The 22,519-nt window shown below is 51.6% G+C and overlaps 1 protein-coding gene across 1 annotated transcript; it reads right to left on the bottom strand.

The window, feature by feature from the left end:
- Positions 1-12,804: 12,804 nt before the first annotated feature.
- Positions 12,805-22,223, bottom strand: Cdk5rap3 (CDK5 regulatory subunit associated protein 3). Its single transcript, XM_038326087.1, has 14 exons — positions 22,080-22,223; positions 21,847-21,892; positions 19,472-19,603; positions 19,139-19,239; positions 18,452-18,500; positions 17,671-17,849; positions 17,355-17,491; positions 16,997-17,141; positions 16,354-16,455; positions 15,922-16,000; positions 15,125-15,213; positions 13,747-13,952; positions 13,268-13,439; positions 12,805-13,152 (listed from the first exon to the last, which is right to left on the bottom strand). Exons 1-14 carry the CDS (start codon positions 22,083-22,085, stop codon positions 13,087-13,089), a joined length of 1,509 nt encoding a protein of 502 aa, XP_038182015.1. The 5' UTR covers positions 22,086-22,223; the 3' UTR covers positions 12,805-13,086.
- Between the last annotated feature and the right edge of the window lie 296 nt (positions 22,224-22,519).

Raw genomic sequence — 22,519 nt, 5'->3', positions numbered from 1 at the left:
GTGTGTGTGTGTGTGTGTGTGTGTGTACAGGGAACTCCTCCTCGGTTCAGTTTCGGGGATCCCTTCAAGAATACCCCACTTCAGGGTGGGCTCAGGAAGCGTCTAGCCTTGCTCTGCCCTCCTTCTCAGCCTGGATGGAGAGGCTCCCCCAGGGTGCTGATCGCCTCCATTAGGCCCTCAATCTTGCGAGGATAATGCATGGCCCGGTGGGCTGGGGGAGGAGGCCTCGCTGGTAGGGGAGCCAGGAGGCAGGGCAGAAAGCAAGCCTGTGCCTGAGAAGAATACCAAGTAGCCTGCTGGTCACCCTCAAGCTGGACCAGGCAAGACACGGGGTCGTCGGCCCCTGACCTTGGCTGATTTTGGTCCTTCTGTGTTCTCCTGCTAGCAAGCTGCTACCCGCTCTCTGCTGTGGCTGAATCTTTTCGGTCCGACCTTCCCAAAGCTCTGTGTGGTGGCCAGGGATCCAGGGAGCATGAAAAGGCAGCAGTTGTCACTGCCACCTCAGAACACACGCTTGACCCAGCAAGATCAGAACCAACCAGATCCTTGACAGAGGTGGGAAGACCTAGAATAGCAGGGCACCTTTTATTGCCTGGCCACAGCTGCCACGGGAAACCAAGGGAACATTTATTTATTTACTTTGGATTTTTTATCTTTGAGACAAGATCTAATCACATAATACAGACTGGCCTTGAACTCACCACCCTGCTTCAGCCTCTCCACTTCTGGGATTATAGTTAAGATACACTATGCCCGCTGAATTAATTCTTCAGTTTTTTTTTTTTAAGTTAAAAATTTAGGTTAATATACAAAGCAATGAGCTTCATCGTAGTGTCTTTATATACATGTAAGTTGAAAGCATCTTTATGTAGTGCTGAAGGGTAGAACCCAGGGCCCAGGGTTTTCTAAGCAGGCATTTTACCACCACTATCCCCCTATACCTGAAGGCATTTTTTCCCCGAGAGAGGCCCAGGCTGGCCCTGAACTCACTAAGTAGCCAGGGCCTTGAACTCCAGACCCTGCTTCTAACTCTGAAATGCTGGGATTAGAGGGTCTGCCGCCACACTCAGTTTAAGCATGTTTCTTAATTGCTCAGGATCTGACTATCCTAAACAATTAAATAGGCATTTATTAAGTTATTATATAAATTAACACCCAATTATTAAATTAGCATCGTATCCAGTGGGCTGGAGAAAGGGCTTAGAAGTTTAGAGCATGCACTGCTCTTGCCAAGGTCCTGGGTTCAGTTCCCAGTGCTCACATCACGCAGCTCACAACTACAGGTAACTCTAGCTCCAAGGTATCCACTGCCCTCTTCTGGCCTCCATGGGCACCCAAACACACATACACACATTCAAATAAAAAGTAAAAATAAATCTTTTTTTTAAATCCTCAAAAGTTGAGGGGGGGCAGCTAGAGAGATAGCTCAGAGGGAAGAGCACTGACCGCTCTTCCATAGGTTCTGAGTTCAATTCCCAGCAACTACATGGTGGCTCACAACCATCTGTAATGAGATCTGGTGCCCTCTTCCGGCCTGCAGGCACACATGCAGGCAGAATGCTGTATGTATGTATGTAACAAATAAATAAATCTTTAAAAAAAAAACCATAAAAGTTGGGCATGGTGGTTCACGTCTATAACCCAAGCATTCTGAATCATGAGAGCCTCTAGTCCTGTGCTATTTATAAAGTCCTTGTTAAAGAAATCAAACTAACAGAGTCTATGAAATGAGATAGTGTAGTAAAGTATTCAGTGCAGACTCTGGTATATTATTGTTAAAAATGATCAAAGGAAAAGGAAGTTTTAATTTTTTTTCTATTTTGTCCAGGCAGTGGTGGTGCACACCTTTAATCTCAGCACTTGGGAGGCAGAGGCAGGCAGATCTCTGAGTTTGAGACCAGCGTGGTCTACAGAGTGAGTTCCAGGACAGCCAGGGCTACATAGAGAAACCCTGTCTCAAACAAAACAAAACAAAATCTATTTAGAGGGCTGGAGAGATGGCTCAGCAGTTAAGATCTCTTCCTGCTCTTCCAGAGGACACTGGTTTGGTTCTCAATACCAAGCTCAGTGGTGTGTAACTACCGGTGTAAGTCCAACTCCGGGGATCTGACACCGTGTCCGGGCCCCCAAGGGAACCCACGTACATCTGGTATGGTACACACACACATACACACACACACACACACACTAATAATAATAATACTAAAATTAAAGAGAGAAACTTGGAGGCTAGATTCTTTTTTAAAAATTCTGTTTTGGGCCAGACTGGTACGAAGCCAGCATGTAAAGTCATGGCCATTCTAAGCCTGACAGCCTTGGTTCAACCCTGGGAATCCACGCGGTTAAAGGAAAGACGCCAACTCTCCCTCGTTGCCCTCTGACCCTCACTCACGTGCTCTCGGGGGCACACACACAAAACCAACAAAGGAAATGCTCAAAAATGATCGTTGGTGTTTTTCTGTTTCGAAGATGGAGTGGGCTTTAGGGAAACAAGGAGGCTGGCTAGATTTTAGAACTTAAGATGCTGAGGCTCCCGGATGCACAAGGGTCTCCTTCCCTCTTGCTCCTTGACTCAGCTCTGCCTTCCATACCCTCCGAGCTCCCAGCTGGGGACATGGGTTTCTACCCTGAGCTCTGGGCCCTGGCTGCAGAGGAAAGTCCAGTTCTCCCCACAGCAGGACAGTGTGGACTTTGTAGTCGTGGGAGCAGCGACCATAATTCACTGGTGATCAACTGTAAAGGAGGCGCCAGGACGAGGATATTAATAACTATGCACTGGAAACAAGCAAGTGATGTTTGAATAAAACAGGGGTTGGGTACAGTGCTGCTGGTGGTTGTTGTTTTCTCCCTTCGGGAGCAAACAAGGCCACTAGGAGAGCATTAAATTATCTCTTGAAATGATGCCAGTAATAAGTCGGGCAGATTAGAAGCACTCTTGGCTTCACCTTCCAGACCACCTCTGCTGACCTTTCCAACGTGTCATTTGCCTGGTCCTGTTTTGTACCAGGCCAGTTCCTCCCTCCTGGGCTAACGGTGTTCATCGTTTAGAGCCTCAGGCTACAAGGACAAACTGGGCATTTTCCCATCAACCAACAAGAGTGATCATGTATTATTTCTTATCAGAAATCAGAACATGCGCACGGTGTGGGAGAGAGAGGGATTCGTAGCGACACAGGCTTGGAATATTTGGAATGAGCTCTGTTCTGGAAAATCAGAGCCACAGAACTTGATGATAAGTAAGTACCACCACTGACACCTCCATGGCATGGCCAGTGGCTGGGTTCTTCTCAGAGAGCTTTTCCAGGCAGAAGCCGTGGATCCTCTCACCCCAGGCAGCAGGTACTCTTAGTCACTTCTAACCTGAGGAGAGTCCTACTCACCCTCCCCGCTAGGAGTGAGGAGCCTGGAGTACGGCTCGGCCAGGCTAGCTGGCTGCTGGTCTGTGTTTCCACCCTCTAGATGTTCTGGAATAGGCTTTTCTAGGGAGGGAACCTTCTCTGTCTGTCATTAAGAGAATGCTTTGGCTTGATTGACAATATGAAGCATCCAAGCTCCTTCCTGGGGGATGACTCAGTAGGTGAAGGGTGTCTCTGTGCCATGCACCATGCCATGCACCAGGCCATGCACCACGCCGTGCACATCCACATGGACATGGGATATGTAAAAATATAATTTAAAATGCTTTTAATTTATTTTTAAAATCCTATGTGGGGGGCTGGAGAGATGGCTCAGTGGTTAAGAGCACTGGCTGCTCTTCCAGAGGTCCTGAGTTCAATTCCCAGCAATCACATGGTGGCTCACAACCATCTGTAATGAGATCTGGCGCCCTCCTCTGGCATGCGGGCATACATGGAGGCAGAGTGTTGTATACATACTAAATAAATCTAAAAATAAATAAATAAATAAAATCTTATGTGAATATATGTGTGTCTGTGTAAGCACACATGAGTGCTGGTGTTCATGGAGGCCAGAGGTGTGGGATCTCCCTGGAGCTAGAGTTACAGGCAGTTGGCAGTTGCTGGATGTGGGCAATAGGTGTTGAACTCAGGTTTTCTGGGAGAGCACCGAGTGCTCTATACTGTGACACATCTTTCCAGCCCAAAATGTATTATTACATGTTATTTATTATTATTGTATTTTACAAAGGTCTCCTTTCTAACTGGCAGCTACAGCTGAGGAGACACGCGTCTCTCTACAAGGTGAGCACCCTGAGGACCTGGGTTACACGTTAGTACATTAACCATGTGTGGCCATCATTCCCACATGCAGAGGAGCGTGTCAGGAAAGTGTCTCAAGTCAGGTACTGATAAAGCAAAACTCCAGACCATGGGGATGCAGGAAGTTAGGGCATCATCTCTGGAAATTAGCAGTCTAGTTTGTAAGATTCCCAGAGATGGTCTCAACAGGAGACTCTCTCCAACCATGGACAGAAACCTCCTCTATTGCTGTTGTAACCTTTCTTTTTTTAAATATTTATTTATTTACTTATTATGTATAAAATATTCTGTCTGTGTGTCTGCCTGCAGGCCAGAAGACGGCACCAGACCCCATTACAGATGGCTGTGAGCCACCATGTGGTTGCTGGGAATTGAACTCAGGACCTTTGGAAGAGCAGGCAATGCTCTTAACCTTCAAGCCATCTCTCCAGCCCTATTGTAACCTTTCTTGAGACAGGGTCTTCTGTAGCCCAGGCTGGCCTAGGATGATGTTGAACTCCCGATCCTCCTGCCTCCACCTCCCAAGTGCTGGGATTACAGGCCTGTGCCGCTATGCTTAGCTACTTTAACGTTTTTACCTCAAAATAGTTCTCTGCTTAAAAATATATGCCCTCACGTCGGCAGCCTCCACAGCAAATGCTAATTGTGCTGGAATCTGGCTTTCAGCTGGTAGGAGGTTTCACCCAGAGTCTGCACTGAGGGCTCCTGGCCTTCTCCAGGTCCCCAGGTTTTCCTCCATCTTCCTATCCTGCCTCAAGAGCAAGCAAAACCAGTTTCAAAGGCAGGGCTGACGAGCCCACTACCCTTTATAGTTCCTCCACTTCCCTGTCAGGAGTTTGCGATTCTCCCAGCTCAGGCTTCACCTTGACCAAACTCCAGGACAGGAATTTAACTATTTCTCTGAGGCCTGGACTCCTAGGATTCCAGGCCCTGAGACCCAGCTTGAGACAAGCAGAGACAGGGGAGGCCCAAGGAGTCATTTAATTCTACATTAAAAAAGAAGGTCCCCTCCCCCCACACTCCTCCCCCTCCCTCCCTGCCCCAGCCCCAGCTCCCTTCCAATCTCACAGCAGAGACTCCAGAGGGGGCTTGACCTCTGTCCTCCGGGGAGGTCAGCTGGGGTGACCCTGCCTGTGTGTAGGATCCCCTGAGAGAGGCCCAGCTGCAGGCCCTGAAGGCCTAAAGCACACCCGGAAACGGGCTGGGGTCACCGAGGGCGGCCTAGGCAGAGGGAGGGGCTCCCCTGCCCCTTTGTGAGCTGAGGAACAGGGGGAGATTAGTTCCACAGGCAGTGCCTGTGTCCCCAGAGAAAAGGGCTATTATGGACCGGCTAAAAATACAGGGCACAACCCACCCCACCTCCCTTTTTATTGCCATGGAGATGAGGGGTGGGCACTGTCACCCAGAGAGCCAAAAGAAAGGAAAGAAAGGCAGGTGAAGCAGGGGAGGAGATGAGAGGGAGAAGGGGGGAGTGGGGGGCGACACCCACACTCCTGCCTGCCCTTCTCAACTAGAGTGGCTGGTGGGAGTCTCCAAGATTCCCCTCCACATCCTACCTGCTGGGTCAGACACTGCCCAGAGTGAGGGCAAAGAAGGGTTTGCTCACTCTCCTGGAGCTGGGCCTGTGACCTTTGAGGATGAAGGGTCTGACTCTCTGGGATTGAATTGCACGGTGGCTACATGGAGGCCAGCCGGGGAACAGCTGCTAGGCTTCACCCAGCCTCTAGAAGCACCGAGTACGCCAAATTATCGACTCTTCAAGGCATTTGATTATCCACTCATCTTCCGGGTCCCCAGCAAATACAGATACAATGTCAGCCTAAGTCCGCTTGCTTGCCTGTGCCTTCATGAGACTCCTTGGGTTGTTAGGATGTCCTTTCCCAGGTGGAACGATGTCTGTCTCTGATAGTCACATGCTCCCACGGGGATGAGCTAGGCACCTAACATCACAGACTATGACAAAAGTCTGACAGTTCTTGAAATATTTGAAAAGAGCTATGGGGAAGACAACTGCTGTGGGTGGGGAATCATAGTTCAGGAAGGATCTAAAGGTCAGCGAAAGTTCTGGAACAGGAAGTGACTATGGCCACTGAACACTGGGTGGGCCACTGGTTAGTCATCCGAAGATTCCAGGATCCTGGGTGCTGCTTCAGTGTGAACACAGAAGGCCCTGCACAGGGACTTTGTGCATCTAACCAACTAGGTATTAAGGTGAACGTGCAGCCCAACAGACAGAATGAATCCAGTTAGGATTTGCCAGTGGCTGCTTTGGTTCCGTGCCTCAGTAGAAGAAGAGAAGCTTCTTCTGTCTCCTCCACTGGGATACAGCCTGGTTAGAATCTGGCTTCTTTCTTTTATTGGAAGTAGAAGAGGCGGGGGTTTATCCTGGGAGACCGTGATGCTCTGGCTGATACTGGGGATGTACTAGCTTGGAGGAGGTCAAGGATTCAGAAGTGACGGTGGTCCTCCACTGGCAAGATGGCAAACTCCTGCCCACTCTCTGGGAAGCCTCAGGGAAGCCTCTGGACCCCCATAAGACTTTGTGGCAAGACAGGTGAAGGTGGAGCACAGAATGCAGAAGAGGAAAAGATGGCCAACTTCAGCTTGGAGGAAAACATTCGCTCCCTTGTTCCCTCTGTCCCTGCTATGAGCTCTACTGTCTGGAGAGGCCTAGGAAGCAGGCTCCTCGGGCAGAAGAGGTGTAGGGTGGGTACCGAAGGAGCAAGAGATGAGCTGGCGCCTGTGGTCGCAGGACTAATGGCTCAATCTCATGCTCAGGGATAGGGGCTTCAGAGCAGCAGGTGTTGCGGAGGCGGTTCGTGCATCTAGAAAGTGGTAAGGCCACGGCGCCCAGGCTGTCAAAAAAGGCAGGCAGGCAGCCTCGCCGTTCGCCTCTTCTCGTTTAACACCAAGGCTTCTGCCCAAATGCTAGTGTCCAGGTTGTATTTATGACTGTTTTAAGAAGGAGTGACAGAACCTTTTAATATCCCTGACAGCCCAGGATGTTTTAATAGATGGTGGAGCAGGGCTTTGGGAGGTAAGAAAAGAGAGAGGCGCGGCTGAGGGGGTTGTCAGGCCCGGTGTCTATGACATACCCACTGATCGACTCAACGACAAAATAAAATACGGGGCCGTGTCTCTCCTCGGCCCCATCAGGTTGACAGACAGTCTGTCACCACTGTGTGTCATCTTTCACCTCCTAATCATTCAGGCTTAGAGGAAACTGTGTTAACAGGGAGTCCCTACAGGATTTCCTCCCAAACAATCAGCAGTCTTCTCTTTTAAACCACCCCACTTGGAATTTTTGATTTTTTGGATTTCAAACAGATCACTCTTCTATAGACAGTCTTGACTCGGTGCTGGGGTTGGATCCAGGGCCTCTGGTCTGCCTGGAAATACTCTACATAGTGCTATCGCCCCAGCCTTCGGTGCAGTGGTTGTGAGAGCGGATTATGGGCTGGGCAGGACAGCTGGACCACGTGAGAAGGCAGAGTGGATCGTGGTAATGGCCACGTGGTAGTGTGAATGCCACTGACCTGAATGCCCACGAAGAGTTAAATGACACATTATGTTATGTACAACTTACATCAAAACAGAAGTCCACAGACAGAATAAACAACAGATATTTGGAGCCTTCAGTCCCTCCCAGTGTCTGCATTTGGCCATGTGTACCCCTGAAGCAAGGCCTTCCCAGGGCCTCTGCTAGAGACAAACTCAAATCCTCCGCCCCACCCCCACCCCCTTGGTCTCTTCCTCACGCCTGGTTAATAGGCCTGGACAGTTTCAGAGTTCTGCTCTAACTCTGTATGCCCCTTTCCAGAACCAGGCTTGGAGTAGCTGGTCAGGTCAGCAACTAACTGGTTAGCAACTAACTCAGACATAGTGGCTAAAGCCACTGTCACCTCACTCCTGACATGCTCTTGAAGGTCAGGATTAGGAATTCGCTTAACTTTTTTTTGGTAATTTTTGGTAGAGGCAAAGGGTGCCAGCAAACCCATCAGCCAATAGCCGTGTTCTTTCTTGAGTATCTAAAGCAAACTTCAAAGAACAGCGAATTTCTCCCTTCTGGTGAGTTAAGGTGAGTTGGCAGGGGTCTGTTCTCATGCCTGCCTCTGAGTGCAGGGCCAAGCTCATGCGCCTTACCGCAGCCGCAAGCAACGAAAGAAGAGACCCAAGCCTCTGGCACCAGCGTGGGGCTCTGCGTTCAAGTCCTCTGCCAGGAGAGAGTTAAGGGCTTGGGTTTAATTTGCCCGTTAATCACAGTTAAAAGAAGTAATGAGCGTCTCCCCAAAGCCTGGGTGTTTCTCTGCAGATTAAGCAGCAATTTGCATAGCCCCTTTATTCATTCCCACCTTCCCCTGCGGGGCGGCTTGTCCTTTCAGACACAGCCAAGCGCAGCCGGCGGCGGGATCAGTTTGACAAATGGCTTTGCTGTGCGCCACGGTTTGGGAGAGAGGAAGGGAGGGGGACACTGGGAGGAGAGGGCAGCACCAGACAGTAATGGATAGCTGGGGAGTTAAATAGTGCAGAACTTTTTATTAGACACACAGGAGAAGTTTAAATATTCCAACTGGTTTTCTTTGGAGCCTGGGGAAGGAGAGGAGGGTGACAGGGTGGCTCAGGCAGAGTTTACTCAGGGCAGGCCTATTCAGAGGCTCGACCCTGTCACCAGAGAGGAAGGGCATCTGGAGGACACAGGCAGGATCTGGGTCAGCTGGTACTCCTGGGCGCCACAGGCCTGCTGCAGCCTCGACACTCCCTCCTGCTGCGCTGGGCTCTGCCAGGCAGGATGGCAACGTGAAGACAGCTCGGAGCCTGGCTCCTCAGAGCGCACTGCAGCCAGTCCAAAGACCAGTGTGTGGGTGACAGCCTTGCTAGCCGAACTGGGCCAATGTTGCAAAGGTATTGCCAGAATAAAGCAATCTCCTCAAATAGGGAAAGATGTGGAGTCAGGCCTTGAAGGTTCTCAGATACCATGTTCCCTTCCCTACAGGCGATGAGAGTTGTCTCGCTTATATTTCTTTGCTTTGGTGGTTGTGTACACGTTGAGGGTTGGTGGGGATGTTGAGACAGGATTTCACTATATAGTCTAAGCTGGCCAGTGAGGCCATTTTATGTTTCTTCTAGTGCTGGGGGTGGAACACACGAGGCAAGAACTCCATCACTGAGCCCTGACCCACGATCAGCCCTTCTTTCTTTTTGACAAGGTCTCACTATGTGAGCCTGGCTGGCTTGGAACTCACAGAGATCTGCCTGTCTCTGCCACTGCAATGTTGGGACTAATGGCAGTACTACCGCACTCCAAACTCTTCGAGACAAGGTCTCCTTATGTAGTCTGGGTTGTCTGTGAACTCACAATCTTTCCACCTTAGTTAAAATGGATGGACTGTAAGTTCAAAGTATGAGGTCATATACCTATAATTTCAGACTGTAGGAAGTTGAGGCAGGAGTCTGAATAGGGGGCAACAGGGACCAAAATGGCCATAAGAACAGAAAAGGCACGTTTGAAAGGAAAAGCCAACAGACTGAGACAGGGAATACTAGAGATGGGGTATAGGTGGGGATAATGGACTTAGGGTGGGACCAGGACCAGATACAAGTTGTCGACTTTAGTCTAGGATATTCCTACCCTATGCCACTGGCACAGACAGCTGACATTGGGTTTTACTGTGCTGGGTCTGTTCTGAGTGGTGTACACATTCACCACGCCCTAAGGTCAGCAGTGCCTTTCCCTTGTTTGGCAGGAGGAAATGGGGCACACATGGGCCCAGAAACTGGCCTCAGGTCACACAAGCAGCAAGGGCAGGAGCCCAGAGTCTACAGCCACACTGCATTTTGTTGTTGTTAATTATAACAGCTTTGTTTATTGCGACAGAGTCTTGCATAGTCCAGACTGGTCTCAGACTTCCTCTATAGTAAGGATGCCAATGGTCACCTTGGACTTCTGGTCCTTCTGCCTCTGTCTTCCAAGCGCCACCTAAGTGTTGCAGGCATGTGCCTCCCTACCCAATTTCATGCTATTTTTGGTGCTTAGCTAGGACACAGGGTCTTCTGCACACAAGTAACAGCTGAATTGTGCAGCTGTCTCCCAGTCTTCCCATTATTACAGGATTACATGTGCTTGAACTGGAGTGGGGAAAGAATCACAAATGGTGGTCATGAGACACACATCAGAAACAGGGAGGAGTGTATGAAAAGGCGGGGAGCCATGGCACACGCGTTTCTGTAAGCACGTCTGGGGACTCTGGCTGAGAGCACGTGACTGACAGGGCCACAGTCCCAGGCTCCTCTCCCCTGGCTGGGTGTGCTTTTCCTTTGTCCTGGGCTCTAGGCCCTGCTATGGGGCAGGTGATCATCCCTGCCCTGTACTGGCAAAGGGAACAGATGGGTTCTACTTGACCAGGAGTCCACGTGGCCCAGATGGGCCCTGGGTGGAAATGGGGGTGGGGGAGCACTGCCCTGGGCTCACAGAGCTGATGGACAAGCCTGAGCATCAGCTTAGCCCATGCTCACAGCCAGCCAGCAGGCAGAGGCGCAAAGCATTCTGGAAAAGGGAGGCCCTACTTTCTTACGTGAATCAGGGAGATGGCGTTAAGCAGAGAAGCAAAGGGAGAAGTCAACATCAAACGATGCTACGCCTTTGGCAATAAATCCACATCGAACTAAGACTGCTGAGGATGGAGCTTGGCCCGTGGCCTCCCTCTTTCCCCGAATGTCTTCTGCAAGACAGCTGACTGCTGGGAACTTGGTCTTTAAGTCTGCAAGGAGCCCTTGCTTCTCTCTTCCAAGAAGACAGGTCAGGCCAACAAGAGTCCTCTGCGGTGGCCACCATGTATAGCTAGGAGCTCATGGTGTCAAGCAAGACCCAAGAGCACTGTATAGCTCAATTCATTAACCCTTAGAACAGCCCTGTGCCATTCATAGGCCTGAACATCACAGAACCAAGTTCGAGGGGTTCAGAAGTTGGTACCCAAACCAATCAGAGCTGCTCCTGTAGCCCGCCAGGTGGGTTTGGTGTCTTTGGCCTGGCTGGGAGGAGTGGCCCAGAAGGTAGTGGAGCCAAAGGCAATCTATGCCAGTACTGCCAGGGCCCTGAGGAAACAGTCCTCCTCAGCCTAGAGCCTACACTTCACCAGGCAGAAAACGGGCCTAACCCTAAGGGAGGACAGTGTACAAACCCCTCTGGTCCCCACACCGTGTTTCCATCTGCTAAAATGCCGGCCCTCTGACATAAACTGCTTTCCTTCCTGGGGAACTGGAGCCTCAGAAAATACCGTTTCCCTGCTGGTGGGAGGTCAGGTACTCATGTCTGGCAGTAACAGGAGCCTCTGAGGCCAAATCCAGCCTGGCATAGTCACACGCTCCTCTGGGCGTCTTCCCACAGCCCAGGCCTTGTAAACAGTGGAGTCTGTAACAGCTGGTGACTAGGCAGGGACATAAGACTGGGCAGGGGTAGCATGCCTCAGTGAGCTGATGGCTGTTGCACAAGGTTAGCCAGACAGCCCTTGGAGCAGATGACCATTTGGGCTGGGAGGTGGCAGACATGTGCTCAGATTTCCACACAGGCCCCAGGACTTGGGCCTCTAGGGTAACTGCAGGCAAAACGCTGTCCACTCACATTTCTCTAGGTCCTTCCATTCCTAGGACAGTGTTCTGACACCAGAATCTTCCCTCTCTCAATTCCTAGGCTTCTTACTTCAGCTTGATTCCTCCAAAAGGAGGTGACCAGGCAAAGATTGGGGGAAGTGGCGGGTTGACAGTAATCGATAGGAGCGTCTCCGAGCAGTTCATGCGGCCTTATCTCTCTCTCCTCTGGATAGCGTGTGTCCACCGGAGTCCGCGGGGTCGGTGATTAATAGGGGCCATCACTCACTGTCCTGGATGGCTGAAAGGCAGCAGGGAGGGGCAGCCCTCCCCAGAACTGAGATAACAAGCAGCAGGAATAATGAGCGGTGTCACTCCACTTTTCATTTTGATGGAAAGTCATTACGGGAGTCAACGCCAGCGACAAAGAGCCATGAATCAACTGCTCTGCTATGAAATTAAAATCGAATTGCTGGCCACCCCTAGCCCCTATCCTTCCTGGGAAACAGGGATGGGTAGGTGGCTTGGAAGAAGGGTGCTGTCCTGGGGTGGGCTCTACCCAATCCCAGAGCAGGCAGTTATGGGCAGGAAGTGGACAGGCAGCTAGGGAAGGTGACAACTCCTGTCTCCACCTTGTTTATCAGACCCCGCCTCCCCAAACCACATCTCCCCTCTGCCTAGAAGGGAAGCTGTGATTAAGAGGAAAATACAACTTTGCTGGTTCCAATAGGGCTGACTGACTGCTCTCCCTGGGCCCCTGGCTGGGGTGGGGGCAGCATGAGCCTGGCTAGCGGATGGGGCAAGGTTGCACTGGCCGCCCCAAAGCCCCTTGCTGAACCATTTGTAAATACTTATGGATTTTGCTACCACAGGAAGCAAAGGAAAGTCTCTAATCTGGGGCTCTACAGTCGCCGAAGACCTTCTGGATCAAGAATCCAGGAAAACCTGTGCCCAGCTTCAACTGCGAGCAGGCCCAGGGAGAGGTGTAAGTGACCACCAGCAGTCAAATTTCTTCCTTTTTATTAAGCCTTACTTGAGAACTAAAAGGAGTTGTGGCTTCAGGCTGACAGGCTACAGAGTCACAGGTCACAGACCCACTCAAGACAACTTCTGGCAGAGAGGCAGAGAGCTTAGTGAATGCCAGTGTCACCATTCAGGTGACACTTTCTGCTTATGGCTGTCCCCGGGTCTGCCTGACTTCTTGCTGACGAGGCCCAGTAACACCAGCCTGGGCTGTCCCACCTCCACCTGGGGGCTGGGAAGCAGAAGATACGGAGGGAGTGCATCACAGAGAGGTGCCCATCAGGTTCACAGGACGGCCACCGTACCTCTTGGAGATGTCAGCTTCAATCTGAAAGACAGAGAGCAGAGTGGGCAGGGAGCAGATAGGCAGGCGCAGGGCCTCAGGTTGTGGAAGCTGGGGTGTCCTCCCCCAGGGCAGGGCAGGCTCCTGGCGTGTCTCTCACCAGCTTCTGCAGCTCTCTGCTCTTCTCCAGGAGCAGGTCCAGCTTGGGTTCCAGGGCGGCCTGCTCCTGAAGCGCCTCCTGCTGCTTCTCCACCATCAGCTCCTTCTTCAAAGCCAACAGCTGTGACTGCTTCAGCTTCTGCTGAAGGAACTCCGTCACTCGGTCCACATACCTGTGCAGGGCACCCTGTGAGGCTGCCTGGCTCTGGTGAGGCTTGGGAAACCAATACCTGAGCTGGCCTCCTCTCCCCTCACATCCTTCAATCCTTTTCCTGGTAAGGAATATAAACCAGTCCAGATTCCCACCTACTTGGGAAGCAGATTCTATCTGTAAACATTAATCGACCCTATCCTGTCCCAAAGAGACGCCCTATTCCCAGAAGAAAACCAAGTACACAGGGAGGGAGAGACACGGAAGAGGAAGAGGACAAGGGCAGAGCTCCGTTCAACATGGAGAAACACAGAATCAGGAAAGCCAACCTTGGCGAGGCCAGAATCATAAACAAATGCTGCATTCGGAGACTAGTGAGCCGGCCAATCAGATCCTGCAGTGTGGAGACCAGGCTGAGCATCTTCTCTTTGGTCTGGCCCTGAAGGATGGCAGGAGCCAGCTGAAACTGGCTCACCGACAGGATGTCGGCCTCCTCGCTCATCTCCACTGCTCTCTGGGACAAGAAGATCTCGAGCTGAGGAGGGAAAGGAACTGGTTCGAAGCAAGAGAAGGATTCAGAAGCTGAGCCCTCCAACAGGAAGAGGCAGACTCTGGAGGAGACAGGCTGTCTCCTCTGCACACTACCATTGCTGGGAACCCACGTCTACAGCATGGGAGTCGGCAGCAGCCCCTACTGTTGCTCCAGCCCCACAGCAACCTTGTCTGCTTAGCCCTAGCTCTCCATCCTCTTCCCAGCCTCAGGTCACACAGCGGAAACTCCCGGGGCAGGTATCAATTTTCTCTGCACGAGAGGAGTAAGAGTGGAGTGGGAACCATGCTTGAGAAACTCTGGTTTAGGAAAAGTCTAGAAAGAATAAGAGCAGCAACCATATCTCTAACATGTAGTCTTTATGAGTAAGTTAATCTCGGGCTGGGTGGATAGCCTGACATCAAGCCTGATAACCTGGGCTTGTCCTCAGGAGAAAGGTGAGATGCCACAAGGATGAAATCCAGCTGTCCACAGACCTCTACCAGTGCTGTGCCTGTGTGCACACAAGTAGATACACAAATTTTAAAGAGAAAAACCTATCTCACTATGTTATGAAAACTGGGTATCTTTTGTCCCCTCATCCCCTTGTGGCTAAAAAGGAGAAAAAGGGAAAAAAACCAGACAGGCACAGAATTTCTAGGAGGCTTGCCATGTAGCTAAGGAAGACCCTGGAGTTCCGACCCTCCTGCCTCGACCTCCTAAGTGCTGAACTGCAGCTGGACTGCAGGAGTAACTACTACACACGGTGTGTGTGATGCTGAGAACTGAAGCCAGAGCTTCCTAAACACTAGGCAGACACTCTGCCAGCTGAACTACATTCCAGCCCCCTTGCTTCCTGGTGATCTGTGGCACCCAGCACCATCTGATGTAGGAGACTCATCTTGCTCCTTATCTGCTCTTCCTGCTGGACTATAAGTACCACAGAGGCAAGACCTCTGAATGTCACCGCTCCATTGCTATTTCTCAAGATGCGCAGGTACTTTGGAAGTAAATCGCAAATACAAGGGTGGTGGTGGTGATGGTGGGATCCAAACTTGTAAGGCTCTGCTCTAGGGTGCTGAAATTAGTCAGTGCCCTTCACATAGCAGGAAGGGATTAGAAGTGATGTCACTTGTGTCAGAACCTTGTCACCCCCGCCGCCTTCCAGAAGACAGTACCTCCATCAGCTCATCAATGAACTGATTCCGGGTCTCAGGGTATTCAAGAAGAGTCAGAGCGTCTGAGCCCCTAGCAACGCCTTCTGGAGCTGTGAGAGAGAGAGGCAGAGACGTCAGGATGGCTCTGAGGACTAGGGAGGGAAGACTATGTCACTATGGACACAGACTCACTTCACTAAAGCCCCCTTTCGGCCTCATCCAAGGGGGAAAGCTATCCTTTTCCATGGGTCTCTGCAAATCCCACGCAGATAGAGGTGGCAAGAGGAGGTAAAGTGTCGTCCTGCACTGCCCTCTAGTGACACAAGTGGCTGCTACAGCATCTCCGCAGATGTTGGAGGGGTGGGGGTCATGTCAGACCAGGAGCCCTAAAACTCCTAAATACTTTACCAAAATGACTAGCCTACATTTAGTCTCTGAAATAGATCAGAGTTGGTGGAAGGGACATGGTGGCGCACGCCTTTAATCCTAGCACTGGGGAGGCAGAAGCAGGCAGATCTCTTTGAGTTTGAGGCCAGCCTGGTCTACAAAGAGTTGCAGATAAGCCAGTGCTACACAGTGATACTGTCTCAAAAAACCAAACACAAGACAGAACAAATCCAAACCAGAGAAAGGAGCTTAGTTTCTAGACTTTCCTTAACCACCCCTCTGTACCCACTTCCAATCACATCTTCATCAAGACTGATTTTATTTTTAGGGACAGGATCTCACACAGCTCGGGCTGTCCAGACTCAGTGCTCAAGGACGACCCTGAACTCCTGCTTCTGCACTCTTCAGGGCAGCAGGGCCAGGGCACTCACCCTCCGTCCCTGTCTCCAGCACGGTGATCTCTGAAGCAGCGGTGTCATCGCCCCAGTCTATCCCGTCACCCCCAGCATCCTGGATGGACAGCAAACACTCAGCAATGCTAACTGGTTCCCTAGCCCCGGGAGCCAGAACAAAGTCCCTGGGAAGTACAGTGACTGGACCCTCAGTGGAGCAAGGGCCACTGCGCTGTGCAGGGGCGAGTGTGGTGATGTGGCTTTGATGATGCCACCCTCCTTCCTGTGTGGTGAGGTTACTGTCTGTTTGCAGTCTTACACCCCAAACCCCAGGAGAAAGGAGTTCTAAACTGACTCCCCACTTTTGTAACTCTGCCCCACTCAGGAAGCACCTGGCCTTAAACCGGTGAACCATCATATACATAGATCTTTTCCATGGCTGAAGCAGGAGCACTCAGAGACAAACCTAACCTTTGACTCGGATTCCAGGGAGATGCCCCAGTCGATTCCAGGGGTCTCGGCAGAGATGCCGGAGTCGGAAACAGCCTCCACTCCAAAGTCACCCCAGTCGATCTAAAAAGCAAAAATGACATTCAGTGCAAACAGGAGGTGAAGAAAGGGAAAGCAGTTTGCCTTTCCGTGGGCCTCGGAGCCATGCGGAAAGTTACACAGCCAACCGCAAAGCCTCCAAGCTCCCACAAGAAAAAGCTGTTTCGAGCCGGTGGTGGTGGCGCATGCCTTTAATCCCAGCACTCGGGAGGCAGAGGCAGGCGGATCTCTGTGAGTTTGAGGCCAGCCTGGTCTATAAGAGCTAGTTCCAGGACAGGATCCAAAGCAACAGAGAAACCCTGTCTCGAAAATCAAAAACAAAACAAAAAAGAAAGGGCCGTTTCATTGAAGGACTCCCCAGGTCAACTTGAGCCAGTGCGCTGAGGCTTTTAGAACTTGTCTGTACTCTGGTCTCAAGAAAGCCAGGAAAATAAAGGGCCTTTTGGGTCCTCCTACCTAAGTCACACCACACTGCTTCCCTCAGGGTTCACTGTGGAAATTCTGGTCAGGGCTGTGTGTGGATGAGAAGCAGTCCCCACTCAGCGCCTCCTAGGGCCTGTCTTACCTCATCTTCTTGCACCTGCTCAGGAGGTTCCTCCAGCTGTGGCCGCTCCACTACAGAAGGCTCTGTCCCTGTCCTCCATTCATACACTGTTGAGTTCCCGTGCTTCTTCACGTAGCGCAGCATGGGCAACACCTGCTCTGTGGAGCTTCAAAAGAACATATTAACTGAGCCTTCCTCCCACAAGCGCTTGGGAAGCGTGCACAGGCTCCATCCTGTACCACATGGTCCAAGGGGCACATTCTGCACCGCTCCAAGCGTGTGGGACACAGCTGACATGTTATGTGGGAACAATCCAAATGGAGAAGAGAAGAGGGACCAGGGAAAGCAACCCGGCTCAGGCATTGGAAGTCCTCCTTACCTGTCACACACAAACTCCACACAGGCCTGGTACAGGTCGATGGCCTCTCCCAGGGCCTGAGCTCCTGCTCCTATCTCAGCCAGCTGACTCGGCAGGTCCTTCACCAGGGCCAGGAGCTCTCTCCGGACATTGTCGCCCTAGCGTTGAGAGAAGGAAAGGGTTAGGTCACACACAGTGGGAAGTGGGAATCAGCAGGTCAAAGAAAACATTAAAAGACTGCAGGAAGGTGAGCCAGTGACCCTGGACGGGCACAGTCCAGCTGCCCAGGAGCTGCCGGACCCAGAGACTCTCCCACGATGATGGCGCACCCACTCACCGTGATGCCGTATTGCTTGCACGAGTGGTAGAACTGCTCACGCATCTCAGTAGCCCCGGCCTGGCCCTCTTCCTCCTTGCGGCTGTATTCCTGCTGCAGCTGCTGGCACTTGGCAATCTGCTTCTTCAGTGAGGGGATCTCATAGTTGACATTCCGAACCAGGAGGCTAGAAAGTTCCACTGAGGAGGGCCCAGGAAGTTTACTGTAGGACACGCTTGCCCTGAGGTACAGACACCACAGTGTGGTGGAGAAGAGGGGGCTGGCTTCTCTACTTCTCCATGCCTAGCTCTGGGACCTAAAACAAGTTACGTACCCTCTCCTCTTCCATCCTCAGCTCCCAAACAGGGACCACAGTGTTTACCATGCGGATCCATATAAAACACCAACCCTTTGCACTTGGGTGCTTGGTATATATCACTTATCACAATTATTTACAGTCCAAACTACTACCAGCCATTAGCTGTTCTCTCAGGCTCCCAACTCTTCTGCCTACTGTGGAAGGGCGACCCGCAGCTCTTCTGCCTACTGTGGAAGGAGTGCAGAGAGAGCGGGGCAGTACACGCTACCTCCACAAAGAAGATAGACAGGCCAGACACCTGCTTGGCTGAGCACATGTGTGTCCCCTTCCTGCCTGATCATACCCCGGCACTTGAGGAGCTGCTCCTCACACCTACAACAGGCAGTGCCTGTACTGCACTCCATTTCCTTCTAGGTGCCCCGTAAGCTCGGTATTTCAGGATCCCAGGAGTGGGCTTCCCTGCAGATGCTAGGGCCACTTTACCTAAGTAGGTGTTGTCCTTCTCATACAGGCCTATGATCTCCTGCCAATCCTGAGAACAGCAGAGAGGGGATGAGTCAGAGGAGCACTCAGCAGCTCCTCACAGCCAATCCCTGAAGAGGAAGCTGCCCCAGGCTTCGTACCAAACACAAACTCCTCACCTTCCTCCAGCTTTAATGCTGGATGGACCACCCATGTGCTTCTGGGACTATGAGCCTAATAGTGATTCCCAAGAGTCATGTAAGCCCAGGGGACAGGACCACCCACGTAATTCTGGGACTCTGATTCCTAACAGTGATTCTGAAAGGCCAAAGGTCAGGACATGTAAGCCCAGGGGACAGGTCCACTTTGGTATACAATTTTTTGTTTGTTTGTTTGGTTGGTTTTTGTTTTTTTAGAGACAGGATTTTCCTGTGTAACAGTCCTAGCTGTCCTGGAACAAGCTCTTGTAGACCAGGCTGGCCTCGAACTCACAGGGATTCGCCTGCCTCTGCCTCTGCCTCCCAAGTGCTAGGAATGAAGGCGTGTGCCACCACCACCTAGCCTACTTTGGTATAAATTATAGGGACAAAGATAGATCAGGAAATATACTATGCAGGCATTTCGACTTGCCTAGGCATTTCGTGAGCCTAGAGGGGTTGTGGACTGGATATCCGGAACCGTGCATTACCAGTCCTCAACCACACTTACCTTCATCCGCTGTGAAGAGTACCGGCCAAAGATATTTTTGGTGGAGGCCTCGGTACCTTTAAGAAGGTCCACTATTCTTAGGCAATGGAAGTAATGAATGTCTAGAAAGCAAGAATGGGGACTTTTAGACTTCTACCATCCTTCCTCTCTTCCTCTGGCTACTGCAGGTGGCTGACCCGCTTATTTTAGCACAGAAGAAACCAGCATCTACAAGCCAGGAAACAACCTCTCTCTCTGGGGTCAGCCCTGGTAGCTCAATAAGGGAATGGCTGGGTAGACACACAGGACTCCCGAAAGGAAGGGGCTCCAGGAACATGGCTGCAGATCACTCACAGGATCCAGAGAGCAGCTGGGCAATCTCTTGGCTCTCTGGCATGTCCTGGATGGCCGTGTTGATCTTCTCCCGGATGGTCAGCACCAGACTTTGCCATTTCAGGTTGCAGTGTCGTCTGTCCACTAGCCAATCTGCGTGAGAATCAGCCAGTCGCCACAGCTCCCCCCCCCCCCCCCCCCCCGGGAATCCACTAGTTCAAGCGTCCCACACTGGATACTGAACAGCAGCTGTTGTCACATTGGCTAAGGTACCAACCACAGAGAAATGGGAAGATGAAAAGGCAGACGGACTCAGAGAGGTGCTTGGGCTAAACAAGCTCCGGCGCCCTGACTTTATCCCCAGTGTGGGCTTTACAGAGCAACTGCCTCAACATCGGGATAAAGAAAACCTTTAAATTGGTCCTGACATGAAAGTGCCACTTTTGACCATTCTAAATTCTCCATAATATTTTGCTTCTGTGGGTAATTATATCTTTCTTGTTGACAGATGGTGTTGCTCAACTTCCACTTCCTCGGGGCTGGGATTAACCGCGACAATGGAAAACACAAGGTGGCTATGCCAACTACCGGATGAACGAACAACTGCAAAGCCCCTCACACCTACAACGCCCCAAGGACTGGAGGATGCGAGTTGATGAGCTTTTCTTTTCTTTTTTTTTTTTTTTAAATAGAGCCCCAGCTGTCCTGGAACTCACTATGTAGACCGCACTACCCTTGAACTCACAGAAAGCCTGCCGTTGCCTCTCCAGTGCTGTGATTAAGGCATGCTCCACCACCCCTGGCCTAGCTGCTGGTCTCTTCCTAATACTGAAGTGCCACTCTGCCACATGACTGCCAGGGTAACTGACCCGGTTTTGAAGCCTAAAAGCCATACTCATTTCTTAAGAAGAGAACTAAGGTGTTACAGTTGGATGGTCCTGGGGTCTAATTATCACGTTTATTTAAAATATAGTTTTTAAAGACTGTTTATTTGTTATACACACAATGGTCTGCCTGCATGTATGCTGCAGACTAGAAGAGGGCACCAGACCCCATTACAGATGGCTGTGAGCCACCATGTGGTTGCTGGGAACTGAACTCAGGACCTCTGGAAGGGCAGTCAATCTGAGCCATCTCTCCAGCCTTTAAAATATTTTTTATTGCTGGGCAGTGGTGGCGCACGCCTTTAATCTCAGCACTTGGGAGGCAGAGGCAGGTGGGTCTCTGTGAGTTCGAGGCCAGCCTGGGCTACAGAGCAAGTTCCAGGACAGTCTGGGCTACGCAAAGAAACCCTGTCTTAAAAAAAAAAAAAAAAAAACAAAAAACCACAAGTATAAATGGCACCTTGTATGGGGCGAGTGCTCAGTGAACGGTGTGCCCTCAGTTCTTCCGTGACCGGAGGGCAAGCTCTCACAGCAGGGTGGGCACATGGGTGTTCACACACTATGAATACACGGTGGCTCCTGTCTGTAACCCCAGCACTTAGGACGCTAAGCAGAAGCCTCACTGGCGCCCATCAAAGGACTGAGTGCTCCCTCTCATAGTGGTAAATTTATAAAGGTGGCCTTGTTGACAAATCTGTCAACTGGTCAAGTATCTCAAGCTTCACAGTGTCACCGTCTTGGGGACATGATTAACACTGGGCTGAGGGATCTGAGGCATTTAAAGTGTTGGGAGCTGTGCACATGTCCAGAAGTGACAGAACGAGGAACAAAACAAGGCACAGAGATGGCCTGGCCACTAAACGATCTTCTTTAGGGTCTCTCTGTGTAGTCCAGGCTGTGCTAGAGTTTGCTATACAGACAGACTGGTCTCTGACTCCTGAGTGGTGAGACTAAAGGCGTTTTTGTCTTTTAGGTGGGGTACTGCTATTATTGCTAAGTGTTCCTGACTAGCCTGGTATCTGTCTGAGAACTGCCAGCAATCCTCCTGCCTGACCCTTCCAAGTGTCATGGTTACCAGCATGAATCACCATGCCTGGCATAAAGGGTCTGTATCCGAGTCTTAGGTCCCTCTTCTCCATAAATTCAAAGGGGTTCAAAGGGGCACTGAAACGTTTTACATGAGTTGGGAGGGGCTTTCCCATCCCCACATAATGCAAAAAGCCATGAAGCCAGAAACAAAGAGACTGCAGTTCAAATGGACAGGCCATCTGGTAACTGGCCATCTTTAACACCAGCCACTTGTCCTGTGTGCCAGAACAGGACTTGATACTACGTTATCAATGTTAGAAGTAGGAAACAAGGAGCCAGTACAGACTTGCAAATGGTTCCCTCAAACAGGCCGGGCCAGAGTAAGGCACCTCGAGCCGGGCTTTCCCAGCTCCTGGCTGCTGGTGGCAGTGGGCAATTATTAGGCCTCCCCCGAAGGCGACCGCGCGGGGGCGCCTCTCCTACCGAGCAGCTTGCTGGTCTGGATGTCGATGGGCACGTGCTGATGGTCCTGGTGGGAAATACGACAGGGAGAGGGGCGTGAACGCGGGAAGGCGGTGTGCCTCGCACGCGCTCGTCTCACGAGCCCAACCGCCACCCTGCAGGGCCAGAGCGCCCGGATGAGGGCAGGAAGCGTGGAGGAGGCAGGACAGGGGTCGCAGAGCGGACCCCAGGTTTCCCAGCCCGGGTCCCCACACCTGCATCCTTTCTCCACTTCCACTTCCGCTTCCGGCCAAGACCCCGGCCCGGCCTAGCACCAATCCTGAGCCGGGGTGCGTGAGCCTCAGTTGAGAAACAAACCGGCCTCCTTCAGCCACGTCGTCGTCTTCCGCCGAGCCAATCCGAGTCCGCGCCCCACCCCCTCTGAAAGCCCCGCCCACCAAGAGGTGCTGAATGGCTGAGTTCCGGATGGGCGGGAGAATAGCGGACAGCCAATGGGATACGAGAGGCGGGCTCGGGCCCCAGGAGCTGCTGGAAGGGCTGTAGCGCTTGCGCGGTGGCGGTAGGGGGCGCCCAAGAGCCGGCGTAGGCGGCTTTCGTCCCTGCCGGGCACAGAGCCCCCTGCTGGAGAACGAAGACGTTCGCGGACAGGGTCCTAGCGCCGTCCAGATGGCGTTTTTGAAAGTAGTTGAAATTA

Source organism: Arvicola amphibius, chromosome 4 (assembly GCF_903992535.2).
Source record: "Arvicola amphibius chromosome 4, mArvAmp1.2, whole genome shotgun sequence".
NCBI lineage: Eukaryota > Metazoa > Chordata > Mammalia > Rodentia > Cricetidae > Arvicola > Arvicola amphibius.
The sequence above is the reverse complement of the archived record's forward strand: the minus strand, read 5'-3'. Positions and strand labels throughout refer to the sequence as shown.

Bases quoted from the DNA above. Each gene is read 5' to 3' on its own strand.
- Cdk5rap3 (XM_038326087.1), bottom strand. The intron at 17,142-17,354 runs GTAAGGAGGACT...GTTCTTTTGAAG, and splicing joins GTGGAGTTTGTGTGTGACAG to CTCCACAGAGCAGGTGTTGC. The intron at 15,214-15,921 runs GTGAGTGCCCTG...TCTCTCTCACAG, and splicing joins GCTGGAGACAGGGACGGAGG to CTCCAGAAGGCGTTGCTAGG.